Here is a 22,129-nt window from a genome sequence, read left to right on the forward strand (position 1 = left end):
TCCTAATGAATTTGCTGTTTGATAATGTCAGTGGAAAAAGCCAATAATCTAATAGTAATGAAGTCAGAATGTGTGTGTTTACTATAGCTTTACTCCATTTCTTATTCATGCCTAATTAGATTTGGGTATGTAGAATATTTGGGGTTAATTGAATATTTTCTTTAATAAAACTGAGATTTACATGATTGGGGAAGGAAGTGTACTTTGCGCTTAGAGGGAAACTAGTAGTCCCTTGGATTTTGTATGAAAAAATCATGATAAATCCAGATGTAATTTGAGAAATCATTATTTCTTGGTAAATAATACCTTTTTATTGAGTTCTCTTATTATATTTATATCTTAGCACTGTGACTGGTGATTTCTTTTTCTTTTCTTTTCCTTTTTCTAAGAAAAACTGCTTTACATCTTATCTGAGACGAAGAGATCTTTTGGAATTCTGGTATAATAAGCAACACTTATTGTAACGATTTAGTGTTCTCAATCCCCCAAGCTTGTGATTTTTCCCCCTTTTTTTAATCTATAGCTAGAAGCAAAATAGTTTTACAATTAATAAATTATTATTATACTATAACGGATCCAGATTATCTTTTATTTTATTTTTTATTTTTTCCACGATAGACTGTTCTACCAATAGAAAGAACTCCCTCCCCCCCCCAAAAAAATAGGATGATCAGTGTGGCGTAGTGGCTAAGGTGTTGGGCTGGGAGTTGGGAGATCCGGGTTCTAGTCCCCACTCAGCCATGGAAACCCACTGGGTGACTTTGGGCCAGTCACGGACTCTCAGCCCAACCTACCTCACGGGGGGTGGGGGGAATCTACACTACTGGTTTAAAGCACTTTATAACAGTTTTGACAACTGTATATGGAGTGTGTCCTGGGCCCCAACTATTGTGAAAACTGTTATAAAGTAGTTATAAGTACTACTATAACCAGTAGTGTAGATCCTGCCAGGGTTGTTGTTGTGAGGATAAATGGAGAGGTGGAGGATTATGTATGCTGCTTTAGGTTCCTTGGAGGAAAAAAGGCAGGATACAAATGCAATTAATGATGATGATGATGATAATGTGCTATATTAAGAGGGGGGGAAATAAAAAATGGAAAAGCCACCGCTGTTGAGGGAAGGGGCAGATAAGTGAGGCAAATCTACCCATTCCACGGCGAATCTTGTAGAGTATAAGGATTCTGCCTAATGTTCACTTTCTGATTGGACCATTTGGAGGGAACCAGCAAAGATAGGTACTGTGGGGCGGGAAATTGAACACTTAATAGTCACATATGTTTGAGTCTGTAAGTCCCACCTCCCATGAATCTCTCCAGATCCAGGAGGTAATATTCTTTGTAGCTCCAAGCCTGGCTGTTGCTTCTACAGTTGGTTGGATGTAGGCCCTGTGTGCGCAAAGCTAATGTGCGCATTGGTATTAAAGCCACAAAAAAGAAAGGAAACCCCAAATAGCAAGGGGGGGGAAGCCAAAGGCTGGGGGTAGAAACAAAGATAGATCTAAAAAAATATTTATTGTTTTTGCCAACGCGTTATGGACTTTTGAAGTCCTTCTTCAGAGCAATCTAAAAGAAATAATACAGTGTAATATAATATTTACAGGAGTAAGGAATTGTGAAATCATATATGCTCATACAATATACTTCAGAAACTGTAGAATACATTGCAACAAGATATATTGATGTCTTGTGTTTCTGAAGTATATTGTATGAGCATATGTATGACTTCACAATTCCTTGAAAAAGGAAAGGAACCTCTCATGCAAGCACTGAGTCATTACTGACTCTTCGCTGACGTTTTCTTGGCAGGCCTTATCACGGGGTGGTTTGCCATTGCCTTCCCCGGCCATGATTACCTTTCCCCCAGCTAGCTGGGTACTCATTTTACCGACCTCGGAAGGATGGAAGGCTGAGTCGACCCGAGCCGGCTGCCTGAAACCAGCTTCCGCTGGGATCAAACTCAGGCCGTGGGGAGAGTTTCAGCTGCAGAAACTGCTGCTTTACCGCTCTGCGCCACACAAGGCTCTGTAAATATTATATTATACTATATTATTTCTTTTAGGTTGCCCTGAAGAAGGACTTCAAAAGTCTGAAACGCGTTGGCAAAACCAGTAAACATTTTCTATCTTTGTTTCCACCCCTTGCCTTTGGCTCCCCCCGCTTCTGCATTGGTATTAACCCTATTTGGAATGTCTACGGAAGTTCAAAACATCTGAACAGGCAGGTGGGTTTCAAGGGTCGGCGTGGTTGGGCACCTGCAAAGGGCCCACATCTTACCAGGGGGGCACTGACAAGAGCTTCCTGGACTTGCTCCTCTTCCTCTCCATTGCAACCTGATTGTTCACCTGCCCCACACTCAGACCCAGACAGCAAGTGTGGTGAGAAGAAGGAGGCCGGCCACTGTGTGTAACAGAGTGCTGGACTAGATGGACCCTTGGTCTGATCCAGCATCAGGGCATTTCTTATGCACTTACGCCATGGTCTGCTTGCTCACTTGGCTCTCTGCCTGTCAAGCAAGCGAGTGGTAGCCATGATGAGGAAGAGAATGGAGGTTGTCTTGGCTCTACAAAATCTGGGGCCAGCATTGCAAATCAGGTTTTAGGAAGGGCTTGATCTCTCAGCGGTGGGGATGGAAATGCAACAGTCAGCAGGCAAGTGCCTAATGCCCGTGTTTTCAAATTGAACCTGGCGAGAGTTCAAACTCTGAGGGTGGAATATTGTAGATGCCAGCAAACTGGCCTTCTACTTTCTCGAACTTGGAATAGATAGTTACACTGTAGGGGTCGTCTCTTAATTTCACCTTGACAAAATGATTATTTTTTTTCCCTTCCTGGACAAGGCCACCATAATTGAAATAACAAAGATTAAGTTCAGTTGATAGACACTGATAACAAGGAAATAGCATTTATATTTCATAGGGCTGAAAGAATATTGCCACGAGAATGCTGAGAAGGCAAGAAGAGGGCCTGGAAATAAGATTAATGATCGCAGGCCTAAAGAATGTTATCTTGGCTGTATATAAACCTACTTGGGAATTGACAATAGAAAGGGGAAAGATTAATGAAATCTTCCAAAGTTTTTTATGAGACTTATATAGAGATCAGAACCCTTTGGCTCCAAGGAGTGAGTAGTTGATTATTTGGACAAATTGTAGTTACCGAAGGCCATTGAAGTGGAAAGAGAAGAGAGAGAGAGAATTAATGGCTGGATACCGTTTGGATACAGAATAGCATGATAGACAAAAGGGATTTTATAAGGTACACACTGCAGAAAATTCTTTAAAACTATTTTTTTTCCATGTTCAGAACTTGATTCAGAACACGGAACAGATTTTGTCACCAACCTGAGAGAATGAGTGTCATCGGACGAGCATTTTATGGCACGCTCGCGGCTGGCCATTCACGGTTCTTCACCGGACATTTTGACAATGCAGTGAACCTCCCGCGTGTCTCCCACTTCTTCTGCTCTTTTTTCCATCACAAAATAAGACCCTGAAAATCCAGATTGGGGGCTATAACGATATTTGCCGCCATTTCCTGCTGTGTTCAGGAGAAGCTGCGCAATTGAAACGCCCACTGAATGGGCTCACGTGGTCGTTGCTTCCTTCCTCTTCCCCCCCCCCCCCCCCGTGTGAAGAAAGAGGAATCTGCTCGTCCCTGTCGTGGGACAGAAGCAGGAGGCAAAGCAACGGCAGGGAAATGCCACTGTTAGACAAAGGTTCTTTGCCCAGGGGCGAGATCTAATTAGCCCCAAAGCACGACTCTACTTTCACAACGACAGAGGGTTCAAAAAGCGCTTTATTGATTTAAATCAAGATCTGAGCTCTAAAAAAAGGCGAGTGGTCAGACCAAGAAAACGAAAGTTAAGTACCCTTATATAGTTAGTGTCTGGGCTTTGCCCAGTGACAGTGTTAGCCAATCAGAACATAAAGTTTAGCATAACAGTTATCTTGCTCTGTATTCCTTTCGTCTTACAACAACCAACACTGTTCCTTTGTTCCACATCAACAATAACCTTCCAGGCCGGAGCTAGAAGTAACTGTTTTTGTTAGATAAAGGGGAAAACAAGCTGACACCTATGGATAGACGTGACTTCTTGCTTGCTGTGAAATGGCTGCAATTCTACTTCCTTTCTAAAATGGCTTCACTTTGGCTAACATACCGTATTTCTTTGATTCTAAGACGCACTTTTTTCCCCCATTTAAACATCTCTAAAAACGGGGTGCGTCTTAGAATCGCGGGTGCGATTATTATTCTTAGAATCAAAGCTTTTTTCCTGTTGGTGGTACTGAAATTAGTGTGCGTCTTACAATCGATGGCGTCTTACAATCGAAGAAATACAGTAGCTCTCTTTTTTCTAACACCACCACCGTTTGATGATGCTCAATGCTAGGTTTCCATTTGGAAAAACCTAGCGTGTTTCTGAGCCCTCAAGGTTGTAGTTAGCAAAACGTTGAAGCCTCCAGAAATAAGGATGCCAGTAAAATAAACTGGCAACATTCTACAGTTTCTCCTAAAGCAGTGGTTCTCAACCTTCCTAATGCCGCAACCCTTTAATACAGTTCCTCATGTTGTGGTGACCCGCAACCACAAAATTATTTTCGTTGCTACTTCATAACTGTAATTTTGCTACTGTTATGAATCGTAATGTAAATATCTGATATGCAGGATGTATTTTCATTGTTACAAATTGAACATAATTAAAGCATAGTGATCACAAAAACAATATGTAATTATATATTGTGAAATATTTATTTCTAATTACAAATAAATAAAATGTCTCGGTTCCTAAGACCATCGGAAATATGTGTTTTCCGATGGTCTTAGGCGACCCCTGTGAAAGGGTCGTTCGACTCCCAAAGGGGTCCCGACCCACAGGTTGAGAACCGCTGTCCTAAAGGCTCACGATACCTAATTGTGGTTTATTATCGAAGTATATAGCGTAACGTCTGAAAGACGGGTTGGTAGGACTTAGATTGGATTTTACCCTAGCTATTGAGAAAGTTTTAAGACTGGTGGGATGTTTTGGCTTTTTCCTCTCCTTTTTTTTTTTTTTTAAGTGAAATGTAAATGAGACTTCTCCTATTTTGCTTTTCAAACAAGCGGAAGTCTGTGAAACTTCACAGAGAAGATTAGTAGTACAGGGCGCAAGGTTTAGTTTGCAATATGGGGAGAAAGGCCGGATTTTCTTCATCTGCCTTGTATTAAACATCGCAATGTGGCTCACTGAGACAGTCCGTAGCCCTTGTTACTGGGTGGCGGCATTAAGGGAATTTGGATGAGTCGAGGTAAAGAGCTTAGGAGCAGGAAGAAATATTTATTTATTTAAAAGGGTTTTAAATAAATAAACACCGTAGGCTGGACGTAACCCTTTCGAGGCAGTTCACAACATTTAAAACAGATGCCCACGCACGCACGCACACACACACAACGCAAACCAACAATGTGACATAAAATTGCCACCATTTGCAATGCCAACAAACAACTTTCAGCAGATTAAAAACTGGTACCAAGTCCACTGCTTAAACACCATGAAGCGCTTGAGTAAATAAATACACGGAAATGTTAGTATAGTCCTTTCAGTAGTCAGAAGAGGCGTTATTTAATTGTAATCCTTTACAAGAGGGGTTGGCAACTTGAGCTCTCCAGATGTTTTGGCCTACAACTCCCATCATCCCCCTCCATTGGCCCAGTCGGCTAGGGATGATGGAATTGTAGGCCAAAACATCCGGAAGGCCACGCTGCAGGCTCCCTTATCAATAGCTGGTATGCCCACTGTGCCCAGTATGCTACAGCCACTGGGGGTTGATCGTTCGTTTTCCCTGCGGCCTTGGGGATTGAGTACTTTTCCAATCCCACTCAAAACTCTGTCGTAATACTTGAATTTGCAACTTCCAAGTCTACACCTGCGATGCTGGAAGATGCTCTAAAATGGTGCCAGGGCCGTAACCTGATTTTTTATTTTTTGGGGGTGGGGGAGGCGTTTCGTTTTTGTTTGAACAGCAATAGAAAGATGTCAGTCCATGGCTTTCCCCACTCTGGTAGGCTAGAAGTCTTTCGTATTGCCTGCTGTGGCAGGAGAGAGGGGGTGGGAGGGATTAAATTACTGGGCCTGTCAGAAAGGACAAGTGCTCTGCCATACATTATCGCTATCACTAGCTTTCAACCGGGTGAAAGAAACCACCGTAAATCCCCTCCGTTGTGAAGCAATAAAAGCCACAGGCTTTTACAACCACGACTGTCAGAGCCGTTAACAGGAAATGACAGCTGTGTGGCATTCTTAAACGTCGCCCGTATCTCTCCCGACAGCACTGCACGTCAACCTGCTGGCGATATGACAATGGGATCACGTGACAGCTCCAACTTCAATTCCGGTTTTTGTGGGTTGGTTTTCTTTAGGGAGCACTGAAAGAGACGATTTGTTCACCCTCCTCCACCCTGTTCGCTTCCCTTCGCCTCTCCCCAAATTAGCTTTCTAATGGGGAGGGGGAGAACCCCCCAAAAAAGAAAAACCAAACTCACCCAGGGACACGAGATCTCTTAACGCATCATGGTTACTCTTTCACGTTGGTTCCGTTTATGCTCTTGGGATTTTAATGGGCAAATATTTAGAGAGCTGGAGTTCTCACTCGCTTCTTAGAATGCAAATTAAACGTTGAACTGGAGAACACATTGGAAGTAAACCCCAGGTTAATAGGCCCAGGATTCGTATTGTTTATACAGTACCATCAGTGGTGGTGTTTTGTTGCAGTTTTTGTATTTCTGTGTATTTATATGGTCTCCTTTCTTGAAAACTGCCATGAACATTTTAGGAAAGGTGGGTTATAAATGTTTAAAAATAACAGCAATGAAAAAAGGATGCGCACATTGATCCAGTGAGGTCTTGCAGCCCCAAAGGTCCAGCGTAATGTTTTCTGAGGGCTAAAAGCCTGCCCAATCATTTTGATAGAGGGTATAGCTCCATCCAGCCGTAGATGAACATGTAATTCAATTGAAACAAGGAACCGATGCCAACAGAAACGTCATGTGTGTACCAATGAGCATCATTTAAGCTAAGTGTGCTTCCCTATGGTCCAGAGACAGTGTGCCTCTCTCTCTACCATTTGCTGTGGAGCTATGGTAAAGGAAAGCAATGTTCTTCCTGTCCTGTTTGTGGATCTCCTACTGGAGTATCTGTTTGGTCACTGCTGGAAACAGAATGCTGGACTAGATGGACCATTGGTCTCATCCAACAGAGCTCATGTTATGTTCTTATTTATGTTCAGTGGTTTTGCTTTATCTATTATAGTTGTTGTTGTGAGAGCCAGTGTGGTGTAGTGGCTAGAGTGTTGGACTGGGAGTTGGGAGATCCAGGTTCTAGTCCCCACTCAGCCATGGAAACCCACTGGGTGACTTTGGGCCAGTCACAGACTCTCAGCCCAACCCACCTCACAGGGTTGTTGTGAGGATAAAATGGAGAGGAGGAGGAGGAGGAGGATTATGTACGCCGCCTTGGGTTCCTTGGAGGAAAAAAGCCAGGATATAAATGCAATAATAAATTAAATAAATTGTTCTTATTGTTGTTATTGGATGTGTCTGTCTGTCAATGTTATATCTCCAAGACGTAAAACTTTGAAACCTGAAAGATGTCATGCAAACTAAGGGAACTCTGGGGGTATGCACTTCAGGGTTATTTGGTGGGGTTTTTTTTAATGCATTAATTAATTTTAATCTAATTAAATGTGACTGCGTGTTTGAAGTCTGCAGTACCATCTTTGGCCACTAATCCGCATATAGATTTTGCAGTCAATATAGTTTGAAGCCAGGAGAGAGTCGTCTGAGGGATAGAGTTATAGAGCTGCTCTCTCCCCTGTACTATAGTGTAACACGCGTGCACACGCACACACAGAGAGAGAGAGAGAGAGAAATTGAGCAGACACACATCCCTCCTTCATGCACGTTACCTGGTATCAAAAACATTTCAACAAACGGGCACAGCACTAATGAAAATACCACATTTCAGTCTGCCCAGTGCTATAAACAGTAGACCAGTTAAATCATGTTAAAGTAGCAACAAAACCATGACAAGAGACCTCTGAGGGGAAGATTCTAATTCATAAGTTTTCTGGCTTTTACCCTTTCTGGATGTAGGTACCTCTCTGGATTATACCTGCATTAAGTTTCCCACTTTCTGTTCATCCCCACTACACTTTTCCTCATTTATATAATGTGCAGCTCAGTAGCTTCTGATTTTTATTCTTTCTCTCAAAAGAGTGGGTGAAGGAGTCTGCAATCTATTAAGAGGAAGAAAGAAAATGACTGAGGGGAAAGCATTCCCTATCCTCACTGTGTTGCGTATGGTTCGGCCTTACACTGAGTCAGACTCCTGCTCCATTGAGCCTGTGGTGGGCAATTTCAAGAGGCCATTTTTGCCCCCCCCGACTCACCAGTGGGGCACACTCTCCCCCCCCCCCGGCTCTAGTGCCCATTTTTTTTAAAAAAAAATGTCACCCACAGCTACTACAGAATCCTCACGGGTCAAAATTAGCTTGTTTTCTAGCTAAGTTTGACCCTTTTGGAGATTCATACTAGCTATGGAGAACTGAAAGACTTCAAAATGGCTGTTCCAGGTGCCATTTTGGTTTTGGGGGGTATTTACAATTGGGGAGGTTGGGCCACATATTGCTGAACCCTGATCTAATCAAACATTATCTACTCAGAGTAGTTCGCCAGGGTCTCAGGTTAAGGGGTCTTTCACTGATCTGTTACCAGAGGTCCTTTAAGAGGAGAAGCCGGAGATTGAAGCCAGGTGGCGTAGCTGTCTATCTTATTCCTTTGGATTTTTTTTCCCTTATAGTTTGTTGTGGTTTTATTAGGATGTTAATTGTACTTTTTAAAACTTCCCTGGTTCTGTAAGATGAAGGATGGTTTATGAATATTTTAAATTAAATAGATAGATGATAGATAGATAGATAGATAGATAGATAGATAGATAGATAGATAGATAGATAGATAATAGATAGATAGATGATAGGTAGATGATAGATAGATGATAGATAGATAGATAGATGATAGATAGATAGATAGATAGATAGATAGATAGATGATAGATTGATAGATGATAGATAGATGATAGATAGATAGATAGATAGATAGATAGATAGATAGATGATAGATAGATAGATAGATAGATAGATAGATAGATAGATAGATAGATAGATATAGAACCTGGGACCTTGGGAATTCAAAACTTGTGCTCTACTGGTGAGTAGTGGCCCCTCACCGTTGTCCAATAGAAAGGAAAAAAGTAAACTGCATTATGTCACTTTATGTATGGTCATCTGAATTATAAAAAGGAATAGTTGTGGACATTCCGTCCCTGGTTGTACCTTGCTGGAGGAATAATCTCTACTGGTGGAATACAGGTACGCTTCAATATAGTGAAATTGCATAACGGTTGTATGTGTGATTTACCAGAGGGATCCCTATTGATTTATTGATTGGTTGATTAAAAGTTATTATAGATTTACAGGAAATCTTCACTCATCGTGACATCTCTTTGTAAAAACAGGTTGTGGGGGGTGTCAATATTTACTTTTGGTTACTTGGGGGGCGGGAAGGGGAGTTACTCTGAAAACTCATTGCTAGCAAGGTAAGATGCGTTCCTTTTATTTGCTTGCAACTAATCGCATCCGCTGCCATTCCTGTTTGGCTTTGCAGTGATACGTGTGGATCAGGCCGACAACGAAGCAATGCGAGATTGTCTCAGAAGCGTGCTTCAAGGGTCCGAGCCCAGCCCTGGAAGGTAAGTTTGGGAGCAAAACATATCGGAACCCTTTGACCCTACTGTCCTTGCCATGCAAATTAACTTATGATTGCATCTGAAGGGAAGAATGAATAAATGAATGCATAAATAATTTGAAAGTGTGCCTCTTATTTTACTAAGGTACGTTGGTCCAGCAGTAGATATCAGCATTATCTAGTTGTATTTCCATGTAATATAAACAAACCATCTACATACTTAAGGGCTTACATGGAAACTGTTTCCATCGGATTTAATGGTAATGTCCGAACAACTTGGTAGCTATTCGGTGGTGTTCCCCCCCCCCCCGTTTTTTTCCTTTTGGAAGCCAGCCATTATCCATGTACAGCAACCTTCCAAGATGTGTTGCACTACAGCTTCCAGCATCCCCAGCCAGCATGGATGGGAATTGTAGTCCAAAACAACAGCGAAGTCCCACAGGGATCTGTGTTGGGAACAGTGCTTTTCAACTTATTCATAAATGTTCTGGAACTAGGAGTGAACAGTGAAATGGCCAGGTTTGCTGGTGGACAGCAAATTATTTATGGTATTTCAAATAGAAAGGGATTGCAAGTGTTAGCAGAACCACTTGCTAAGGAGGTGGTTCTGCTAACACAAGGAGCTCCAAAGGGGCCTCCTCAAACTGGGAGGTGGGCATCAAAATGGCAAATGCAGATGAGTGTAAGCAAGTGGCAAAGTGATGCACGTTGGGGCAAGAAATCTCAGCTTCACGTACATACTGATGGGATCTGAACTAGCAGTAACTGATCAAGGAAGAGATCTTGGTGCTGTTGCACTCATGTTCTGCTTGTGGACTTCCTATGGGTAGTTGGTTTGGCGCCGTGTGAACAGAATGCTGAACTTGATTGACCCTTGGTCTGATCCATCATGGCTCTTCTTATGTCCTTATGGAGGGTAACTTGGGGAAGGCTAATGTAGAGGTCTTCTTGATTTTCAGATCCACACCATTTGGGTCAAAGTTGAATATCAGTTTGAACTGTAAGAGTTTGTTGTTTATTCGTTCAGTCGTTTCCGACTCTTCGTGACTTCATGGACCAGCCCACGCCAGAGCTGTCTGTCGGCCATTGCCACCCCTAGCTCCCCCAAGGTCAAGTCTGTCACCTCCAGAATATCACCCCTCCATCTTGCCCTTGGTCGGCCCCTCTTCCTTTTGCCTTCCACTTTCCCTAGCATCAGCCTCTTCTCCAGGGTGTCCTGTCTTCTCATTATGTGGCCAAAGTACTTCCGTTTTGCCTTTAATACCATTCCCTTAAGTGAGCAGTCTGGCTTTATTTCCTGGAGTATGGACTGGTTGGATCTTCTTGCAGTCCACGGCATTCTCAGAATTTTCCTCCAACACCACAGTCCAAAAGCATCTATCTTCCTTCGCTCGGCTTTCCTTATGGTCCAGCTCTCGCAGCCATAGGTTACTACGGGGAATACCATTGCTTTAACTATGCGGACCTTTGTTGTCAGTGTGGTGTCTCTGCTCTTCACTTTTTTATCAAGATTTGTCATTGCTCTCCTCCCAAGAAGTAAACATCTTCTGATTTCCTGGCTGCAGTCAGCGTCTGCAGTAATCTTTGCGCCCAGAAATACACAGTCTGTCACTGCCTCCAAGAGTTAGTGATCCGCTTTTCCCACAAGTCGCGCTATCCATGTATTTACAGATAAGCAGTGCAGACTTAAGGACAGTGCCTACCAACAAGGCAGTAATCTCTCTTTCCTCCATTTTTGCTTTAAAACTGAGCTTCATACATTGGCCGGCACACAATGTTTTAATGGAATCCGACAGGAAGCGCCATAAAGTGATCCCTTAAGAGCAGGCGTGTATCACATCCAAACCACTTTGAAGTTCAGAAAGTATTTTTCTTCTTCTTATCTATTCTAATTTCAGCAAACGAGCAAAGGACTTCCAGATTTACTGCATACATTAGTAAGACGGGTAACAAGCAGGAGCGAGGAAGTCTCCAAAGAAAATTACAGATTTCCCCATCATGATATATTCTGTGGCACACATCATTGCTTCGTAGCACAAATTCAAGCGAAACCTTTTGCGCCAGCTCTGAAATCCCTTACAGATCAGCATGCTACTGCCATAGAATCGTAGCGCGCATTCCGGACAAATACTTTTTAAGTTGCTTTTTTTCCAAGGGTCTAAGAGATAAACTCGTGCTTAATTCCTTTCCCACTGAAATCAGCGGGACCTAAAAGTGCCTGACTTCGCCTGAGTCAGGGTAGCGAGGGTCCATCAAGCGAGATATCAGGATCAGGCAACCCGGATGATCAGGGGTCTGGAAACAAAGCCCTATGAAGAGAGACTGAAAGAACTGGGCATGTGAAGCCTGGAGAAGAGAAGATTGAGGGGAGACATGATGGCACTCTTCAAATACTTAAAAGGTTGTCACACAGAGGAGGGCCAGGATCTCTTCCCGATCCTCCCAGAGTGCAGGACACGGAATAACGGGCTCAAGTTAAAGGAAGCCAGATTCCAGCTGGACATCAGGAAAAACGTCCTGACTGTTAGAGCAGTATGACAATGGAATCAGTTCCCTAGGGAGGTTGTGGGCTCTCCCACACTAGAAGCATTCAAGAGGCAGCTGGACAACCATCTGTCAGGGATGCTTTAGGGTGGATTCCTGCATTGAGCAGGGGGTTGGACTCGATGGCCTTATAGGCCCCTTCTAACTCTACTATTCTATGATTCTATATCCCTTTTTTTTAAAAAAAAAAAAAAATCCTGGATTAATTCTTCTCCGTTTTAGGCTTGAAAACTTCCAAAGTCGGTCCACGTCTTCCTCAGGTGGCAAATTCCGTTGCTGAATTGCTCGTGATGCATCACACTGGGCCCGTCCACGTCGCCAGTGTGCAGCTTCAAGCTGCCCAATTAATCTCGCTTGGTTCCTTCTGCAACCGGGAGCAACTACGCAAACCACAGCGCCTGCGTCTACGGTTTGTTTATGGTGATGCCTCAGCCGAGAACACTGGCTTGCCTCCCTCCATACAAACCAGAGTCATACACCCTCGTTCGTTGTTGGCTTATTTGAGGAGAGACAAGCTGGAGTCCCCACAGTAAAGCACGCTGCTCATAAACGATCACCGAGGCTTCTCCGGAACCGTGACTCATCCTTGCATCCAAACACAGCCAGCTAGTTGTGTTTTAAGTCTTGAGTGTATTTTCATGGGACTCCAATGCATGTAATTGTGGGCATATGGAGGAGGCATTCCCTACATATGCTCACAATTATACACACATACCCAGAGTTAAGTTTTGAAAGGCAGGGTATAATTTCAAAAAATAAATAAATGATACATTTAAATCTAATAGACTAGCTGTAGTTCAAATCTGCTATTTCTTTGTGCCATCCTTGGCTGAAAACAGGTTTCCTCTCTTAGGGCTGCCATCTCCTTAAATGCATGCTCCAGCACTGCCACCTTTGTCTCTAAATGCATCTAGTTCCTTCAGGCTTTGTTGTCTTCTAGAGACTTGTTGTCACTCCCTTGGTTATACTAAGCCCTTAATCATTAGCTCAGTAGTGGAGCGTGTGGTTGGACGCAGAAACTCTCAGGGCTGGGAAAGACCCTAGAAAACCATTGTGAGTCAAGGGTGGATGGATCAGGCATCTTTATATGCAGTTTTGTTATGATGGTCAGAACCCCATGTCATACTTCCAGTGAGGTCGCAGAAGAGCTGAGTAGAATCATATAAACCTGTGTCATGCTCTCATTGCGGGCAAGATGCTCTCTTCTCTGAGAACCCAGCAGTGGACATGGTTTAACTCATGCTGCCTGGGAATGATGGGCGTTGCAGATGAACACTTCTGGAGGGCACTGGGTTAAGGATGGCTGGTTTAATTTTCACCTAGTCCTCCATTCCGAAGCCCCTGCCTCCTACTAGCGGTCTGGTTTCTTGACCCGTAGAGTTGAAGAGACTCCTTTTGTGTGATTTATTTGGAGCGTTGTGGAGGTAAGGATGCCTCATACATTACAGTGGCAGACTAATTGCTGGAATGCCATGACGGATTTAGGGTTGGAACTGGATTTATGCTGGATCAACTGTGCTGATGGAAATGGGCTTCCCTGCCCCCTACTTTCCATGGCAACCCCCTCCAGCCCCCTGAAAATGCTACCTGCTGAATGGGGTGAGCTGTGAGGGAGAAGGCGGATCCCCAAAAATTGCGGGGGGGGGGAGAGAGACCATCCACCAGAGGAGCCCTTTGTCTTGCCGAAGGCAGATCCTGGATCCAACATGTAACCTACTTTCCATATAACATTTGCCCTCTTCCACATCAACCCCGGATACCAGCCCATCATCCCCTGCCCTGGGGACCTGGTCAGAGAGATCCACACAAATGGCCGATTCCATCTTTTACAGCATCTGCAAACGGCTTCCGCCACATGGAAGCATTTTCCCCCCACAGCGGTTGTCGCGCCAACGCCATAACGTGCGGATCAGGCCTTGACAGACTCATCAATAAAGCCTCCGTGCTCTAGCCCCACCTTAGAAGTGGGCCGTGAGGACAGGAAGTGCAGAGTGCGGCCTTCAAGTGCGCAGACATAGCACATTTCAAAACTGGCTGTGCTGCTGTCCTGCCACATGTTTCCTATCACAACGCCTTATATAATAATACCAGCGTTTTTCCACCCCCACCCCTCCTTCATCTTTCAGTTGAAACAGGAACTAAACTTTAAAGTTTAGGAAACCAAAGGACCATGGATAAAAATATCAGTCCAAATTGGCTGCACATGGTCTAGCTCTGGGGGTAGGATAAATCAGTGATAACTAAAATTATAGTTATTTGGGCTGTGGAAGAGCAGGCAAAGGCTACAGCTGGATCGCTTGCAAGCGTGAGCCTTCATTTGTTTATTAGTATTCATTTGTTACATTCATAGCCCACCTTGCCTCCCAACGCGCTGTACGTGATGCTGTTCTCCTCCATTTTTGTCCTCACAGCAACAACAACCCTTTGAGGTAGGTTAGTTTGAGAGTCAAAGACTGCCCCCAAAGTCACCACACGAGTTTCACTATTGCTTTTAAAGCATTTTAAAGCACTTTGAAAATGTTTTGAAAACTGTATATGGAGTGTGTCCTGGACCCCAACAATTGTCAAAACTGTTATAAAGCACTTTAAAGCAGTAGTGTAGATCCTGCCCAGGACTCTAACCACTACACCACACTCTCTCTCTCAGGTGCATTGTTTCTCCCAAAGCCCTCCGTTCCCACTTTGTGGGGAGGAAGGTTTGTTGTTTATTCGTTCAGTCGTTTCTGACTCTTCGTGACTTCATGGACCAGCCCACGCCAGAGCTTTCTGTCGGCCGTCGCCACCCCTAGCTCCCCCAAGGTCAAGTCTGTCACCTCCAGAATATCATCCATCCATCTTGCCCTCAGTCGGCCCCTCTTCCTTTTGCCTTCCACTTTCCCTAGCATCAGCCTCTTCTCCAGGGTATCCTGTCTTCTCATTATGTGGCCAAGTACTTCAGTTTTGCCTTTAATACCATTCCCTCAAGTGAGCAGTCTGGCTTTATTTCCTGGAGTATGGACTGGTTTGATCTTCTTGCAGTCCAAGGCACTCTCAGCATTTTCCTCCAACACCTCAGTTCAAAAGCATCTATCTTCCTTCGCTCAGCCTTCCTTATGGTCCAGCTCTCGCAGCCATAGGTTACTACGGGGAATACCATTGCTTTAACTATGCGGACCTTTGTTGTCAGTGTGGTGTCTCTGCTCTTAACTATTTTATCAAGATTTGTCATTGCTCTCCTCCCAAGAAGTAAACGTCTTCTGATTTCCTGGCTGGTTGTAGTAATAGCAGCTTATCTTGGTAGATCATGGTTTGTCAGGACTACTGAACTAATATGTCTAAAATGTTCTGAACTCTTGGTATTTGCTATATGAATAAATAAATCAATACAACCTTTTCTTATTAAATCGATGACAACGCAAACCGCTATGAAAACAGCCCCCCAAAATAAATGCAACCTTTCAAACCAATTGATTTAAAGGTGCCCCCACAGGCTAACAACTTATAGAACAATCTTATACAAGCTTGCTCAGATTCAAGCCCCACTGAGTTCAGCGAAACGTACTCCCAGGTAGGTGCGAATTGGAACACAGCCCAAATTGTTGTGAACCGCCCAGAGAGCTTTGGCAATTGGGCGGTATAGAAATGTAATAAATTAGCTTTAGAGATTGAAAGTCTGGAGGCCTTTAAGCTATATCCGTGAGGCCAGGAAGGGTGTCTTTGAACGTAACACTTTGAAGGGTGAAAGGAACGAAAAAGGAATGAACTGCAGGGTTTGTCATAGGAACTGATACGGGGCAAACACACAGTCGTGGTAAACCTCCACGCCTGTGTGAAATATATCCCGACTTTAACCTGCTAACATTTTCTTTTTTAAAACAAAACAAAAACAAAAAGCAGGGTTTGACTTCAGCTCCTTCTGTGAAAAGGTGCTTCCCCTTAACATTAGTATTTTGATCTTTTGGAGCAGCGTAGAAGCAGGATTATTTTTATTTTCTAAAGCAGCATCTGCAGTATCAACAGCGGAATTAATTCTCGTTGACACTGATGTTTTCATAGATTCTATTTTTTTGACATGCACAACATACTTGACAGTCTGCAAAGCCAATGTTCTGCGGTCTGGCTAGACCTTCCCAATTCTGGAGTTGGCTAAGGTGCCAGGAAAAGTAATACATGACATGTGTTTCCATGTTTTTTGTGCCATTCCGTGTTTTCAAGTAAACAAACACAGGCTAACCCAGCAGAATAGAGTAGCAGGAAGTCAGTTATTTGTCTGCTCATTAAAGGATAATGTACTTTTACATTCACCCCCCGCCTCACCAAAAATAGTCTTTCCTTCCATTCTGCATCCTCATACAAATGAGCTGTGTATTCCAAAGAATGGGTGGTTCCAATTCTTTGTACTTAAGTAAATAGCTTTATTGGCAGAACGTATAGTGCCTAAACTACTTTATACATCATCTGCCATGAGGAGCTTGTACAAGTGATGGAGAGATCTTGGGATTGTGGTGGACAGCTCGATGAAAATGTCCACCCAGGGTGCGGCCGCTCTAAAGAAGGCAAACTCCATGTTAGGCATCATAAGAAAAAGAATTGAGAATAAAACTGCCAGTATCATGCTGCCTTTATACAAATCTATGGTGTGACCATACTTAGAATACTGTGTACAGTTCTGGTCACCACACCTAAAAAAGGATATTATAGAGCTGGAAAAAGTGAAGAAAGGGGCAACTCAAATGATTAAGGGGCTGGAGCATCTCCCCTACGAGGGAAGGCTCCATCAACTGGGATGGTTTAGCTTGGAGAAAAGGAGGCTAAGGGGAGACATGATAGAGGTGTACAAAATTATGCATGGTGTGGAGAATGTGGACAGGGAGACATTTTTCTTCCCCTCTCAAAACACTAGAACCCAATAGGGTCATTCCATGAAGCTGATTGGTGGGAGATCCAGGACAAATAAAAGGAAGGACTTCTTCACACAGCGCATAGTTAAGTTATGGAACTCACTACCACAGGATGTGGTGATGGCCACCAATCTGGATGGCTTTAAAAGGGGGTTGGATAAGTTCCTGGAGGCAAAGGCTATCAATGGCTACTGGCCCTGATGGTTGTGTGCTATCTCCAGTATTCAAGGCAATAAGCCTGTGTGCACCAGTTGCTGGGGAACATGGGCGGGAGGGTGCTGTTGCACCATGTCCTGCTTGTTCATCCCTGGCCGATGGCTGGTTGGCCACTGTGTGAACAGAGTGCTGGACTAGATGGGCCCTTGGTCTGATCCAGCATCAGGGCACTTCTTCTGTTCTTATATTTTACATACATGATTTAGGCCTCTTATACAAGAGAACAGATATTTTCTCCCGTTAAGAAAATGGTTTGGATGCACATTTACTCTGGAACTGCTGTGACAGAAGTGGGCTTCCCTGTGCCTTCCTTCTCACAGTAGCCCCTCCAGCTACCTGAAAATGTCACACAGAGAGACACGAGATCCTCTGCTGAATGGGGTGAGCTGTGGTGTTTTATTTTTTTGGGGGGGGTCCCCCAAAATTGGGCCTTTTGCAAGCAGAGCCCTTCCTCTCCCAGAAGACAGATCCTAGATCCAACCCAAAAGGTTTTGGTGTGTCTTTGAGCGAAAGAGTAGATATAAGATATGTTGGGCGGGTGGGTGAGTGAGTGAGTATATGTGTATGTATATGTGTCTTCAAAAGCACCCTTGTTGAATTTCTGGCCTTTCTTGCTCAACTAAACTACATGCTGTATCACAAATGGACTTCGACACACTTCTCTGTGTGTGTGTGTGTCTGAGTTTTTAAAGGAAAGGTTTGCCACACAGTGTAGGGAGTTGCTATTCTAGAAACACAAGTCCAGATCCTATTTCAGTTTGCAGAGCTAGTTGTGCAATTCCTTGCATCCTCACCTTTGGCTAATGAAAAGGAAAGGGACCTCTCGTGCAAGCACTGAGTCATTACTGACTCTTGGAGGGACGCCAGCTTTCGCTGATGTTTTCTTGGCAGGCCTTATAGCGGGGTGGTTTGCTGTTGCCTTCCCCGGTCGTTATTACCTTTCCCCCCAGCTAACTGGGTACTCAATTTACCGACCTCGGGAGGATGGAAGGCTGGGCTGAACCGAGCTGGCTGCCTGAGAACCAGCTTCCGCTGGGATTGAACTCAGGCCGTGGGGAGAGTTTCAGCTGCAGAAACTGCTGCTTTACCACTCTGCGCCACACAAGGCTTTTACCTTTGGCTAAAGGTCCACCAAATATGTTGTACAGTGCTAGGGATTGGAGCCGTAGGCCAGGATTCAAAGGACTACTTGAAGCTTGCCCAACACTTTGGGCTGGCCAAGTGGGATTCCCCTCACCCTTTATATCTTTGAGCACACACACACGTCACTGCTTTTGAGATTTCCCTGAGTGGTTTATCGGGGTGGGGCGGGGCGGCTCCTGCTGCTTTAGAAACACGTCCCAAAGCCACCCTGAGCATGTAGAATGGGATCAACAATGTTCTTTGCATCCTGGCTACAGCAAACTCATTTCTGCATTTTAAAAAGTGGGTTAGATGGTTTTGTGAGAAATTCTAAAGAAGGTCTTTCTACTGAGCATAATGGGAATTTCTCAACAATGATCAAAGTGCCATAGCCCTTGTCTCAAGGTAGGAGCAGCAGCTCTATAATAATAGGATTTATTTTTATATTTATATATTACTCCCCATTAGCTAAAGCTCTTGATTCCAAAGAAGACAACCGCTGGTCTTTATGATCTAAAACTGAGACTGTTTTCCCCTTCCTATGTCATGCCGGCAGACTGGGGGTTCACCGCAGTGCAGCTTGGTAGCGTGAGAGCCCTGGAGGGGGGCATAATCTTGTGCCATGGCAACCTGAATAGATCATTCCCTTTCACCACTGAATTCTCCGGCACAATCGACCACACCTGTGCACCTGACTGGGTCCCAGATGTTGAAGGGGGGGGCAACAAGACCTCAACAGAAATTCCTGGGATGACAAAGCCAATGAAAGATGAGCTCTTTGGGTGATTTGGAATGCGTCTCTTCAGAAACACCTGTGTCCTCCCGGAACAGCTGGAGTCCTTTTGAAGAGATAGGAACTGCCACAAAGACAGAACTGGGGCTAGCAGAGAGAAAATTGGAGCTGGTTGAAGCATGCTGGGAGTTGTAGGACTTTTTTCCTGTCTAAATGTGCATAGGATTAAGCCTTTAAGTCACTCTTTCTTTCTTTTTTAAATGTACTTTTACACTGTCTGCTTCTGAAGAAAAAGCAGCTATGGGTCCCTGATCCAGGGAAGCCACAAGGGTGGGGTGACTTTTAGCAGGAAACTGGCATGCCCCCCCCTTCTGGATCAGTTCTCTACAGCTCCTCTCTCCCTGACCCTTTTATACAGTGCCCAGTATAAGCTTGTGTGACTATTGTAACATTTAGCTTGCCCCAAGATTCCCAAACGGAGAAGAAGGTTCATGGTACCAAGAATAAACATGTAGATTTGCTTCTTTTCTGTCCTGTCCATCCATCGTCCCCCGCCCCCGTTTCTCAGCATACGATTCACCGTGGTGAGCGACCCACCAGACGACGAACAAGACCTCGACTGTGAAGATATTGGCTTTGCGTACGTCAGGCTGAGCAAGATATTTCGGAAAAGACAAGACATCACGGAACGAGACATTGACAGTGAGTGCAGGACAGTTTTTAATTCCACCTTGTCACAGCTCTCCATTCCCAAATTATTTCTGAGTCTGGGGTTCCTGCCCGCCCCTGGAGCTGTTAATTTTTTGTCCAGGCAGTCGGGTCGGATGGATGGGTGAATTTGGTGAAAATGGATTCTGAATTGTGGTGGTTCTCAAGTCTTCTACTTGAAATATAGTTTCAAAGTACAGTAGTCTGTTGAAGCTATTAGGGAGGGTGTTTTCTACAACTCATAAAATAATCATCTCCTTGGTAACATGCACGTTCTTCTGAGCAGGATAGGAAGCATTTCTTCTCCAATTGGTAATCTTGAATCAGAACTATGTTGTGGTTTATCTTTCCTTTAGTTCTTATCTTCACAACAACCCCTTTCAGTTAGGTTAGGGCTGGGAGATAGGTTGCTGCCCCAGTGATATTCATGGGTGAATGTGGATTTGAACCTGGGGGGAGGGTTCTTCACGGTGGCACCGCGTCCCTAGGAAACCCCACGCTTTCCCTCCCCAAGGGTGGTGTCAGGTAACCCAAATGCTGAGGAACAAGCATGGGGCTTCTGAATGGCCATCTGGCGACTGGACCCGCCCCCAGCCTCTTCCTAGAGGAAGGCAACCAATCGCAGGCACCGCCCAGCCACGCCTCTGCGACGACTCCGGAACGGGGCTGTCTTGATGCCCTCTTGAGCGTCCTCACCTCACTCCAAAGAAAAAGCTCAGCCTGAGTCCCCGACTTTTTTTCTCCGCAGCTTTGGCGGAAAACCTCGGGGAGGGTGCGCAATTGCAGTGTCGTATAATTGACGCCGTACCGCCACGCGCACGCGCCGGGACTTTCTGAGCATTTAGACAGCCCCTGGGTCCTCCCAGGGACTTAGAGTTCTATTGCTAGTACCACCCCCCCATCCCCACTTCTGTGTATGAGAAGGCCTTCTTTTCATATCAGCTACTGAAGTGGAAGTTACTGAAAGATGTGGAAGGAGAGGGTCTGTGACCTTGCTAATGATGTTATCTACCACCACTCCTTCCTTCCTTCCTTCCTTCCTTCCTTCCTTCCTTCCTTCCTTTCTTTCTTTTACTTTTCTTTCTTTCTCTCCCTCTCTCTCCTAGTTATCAGTTCACAAGATGATGGCGCAGTAATTGGAAAACTCAAAGTAACAGTGGAAGCCCTCCGTGCCCTGCGCTCAATCTATGAGGAGCTTGGGAACCGCCAGAAGGCCAGAAAATAAGGACCTTTGCCTACAGGCGTGCCTTCCCCCAGCGTAACCAATGCTGGGTAGCTCTTGGAAGACTCAGAGATGCTACAGTATATTTAATGTATAATTTATATGTAAAGGATGCACAATTTGCAGTTGTAAAGTTTATATATTTTTCCGTCTGTTTGGATTTTTTATATATATTCCCCCCCCCGCCCCCCCCCCCCCGGCTCCCTAAGGCTACAACCCCCACCCACAGTGGACACCAGCTTGTAAATAATTAATACCTACATGATTGAATGATGTGCTTTATTTGCATTTTCAGCATATATATTTTTTGCCTTTACATAAAACAGTAATAAAAATGCAAGTCAAATTTTTAATTTTTAATAATAAAAAAAAACCCTAAGCCTTAGAAAACTGATTAAAAATACTTTTATGTTATCCCTAATCACCCCACTAAATGGAATGCCTGCGATTAGCCTCATTAAGAATTTTATACTGTGAAGCTTTTATTAGAAGCAATATATGAAAATTACTTGGATTAATGTGTTAATCTGCCTCTTTAAAATGCTAATATCCATTTTATGCACATTAAATCTCAGTATGCGTTTTCTTTGATGCATGCCGTTTCTATCAATTAAATATAAAGAACGAGGCTGCTCCCAAGACTTATTAAATTACTGCAAGCTTTTATAAAAAGAAACACACAACTTTTGCCCTTCTGCTAACATTATAATCAGTTGTTTGTGATTATCAAGTTTTGAAGAGAGGGTATTGCATAAACCCCTTTTTATTTTTGTTTTTTTCATCTGCAAGGAAAACGGGATTTACATATTTGAACTAATAGCTATCAAAGTTCAAGATTAAACTATAAAAGAATCGATCAGATTATTTTACATTTCATGCTACTCACTGGTTCCCCTACATACACACACACACACACACACTTAAATCA

At 44.0% G+C, this 22,129-nt stretch overlaps 1 protein-coding gene across 1 annotated transcript in view; it reads left to right on the forward strand.

The window, feature by feature from the left end:
• RPGRIP1L (RPGRIP1 like) overlaps positions 1–21,829 on the forward strand; it is a 104,338-nt gene extending 82,509 nt beyond the window's left edge. The window contains exons 24-26 of the mRNA XM_063141176.1: positions 9,696–9,780; positions 19,840–19,973; positions 21,086–21,829. Coding sequence (XP_062997246.1) covers positions 9,696–9,780; positions 19,840–19,973; positions 21,086–21,204 — 338 coding nt within the window. The 3' untranslated portion in view covers positions 21,205–21,829. The remainder of the gene's footprint in view (positions 1–9,695; positions 9,781–19,839; positions 19,974–21,085) is intronic.
• Positions 21,830–22,129: the final 300 nt, after the last annotated feature.

The sequence above is a fragment of the Elgaria multicarinata genome, chromosome 14, assembly GCF_023053635.1.
Source record: "Elgaria multicarinata webbii isolate HBS135686 ecotype San Diego chromosome 14, rElgMul1.1.pri, whole genome shotgun sequence".
NCBI lineage: Eukaryota > Metazoa > Chordata > Lepidosauria > Squamata > Anguidae > Elgaria > Elgaria multicarinata.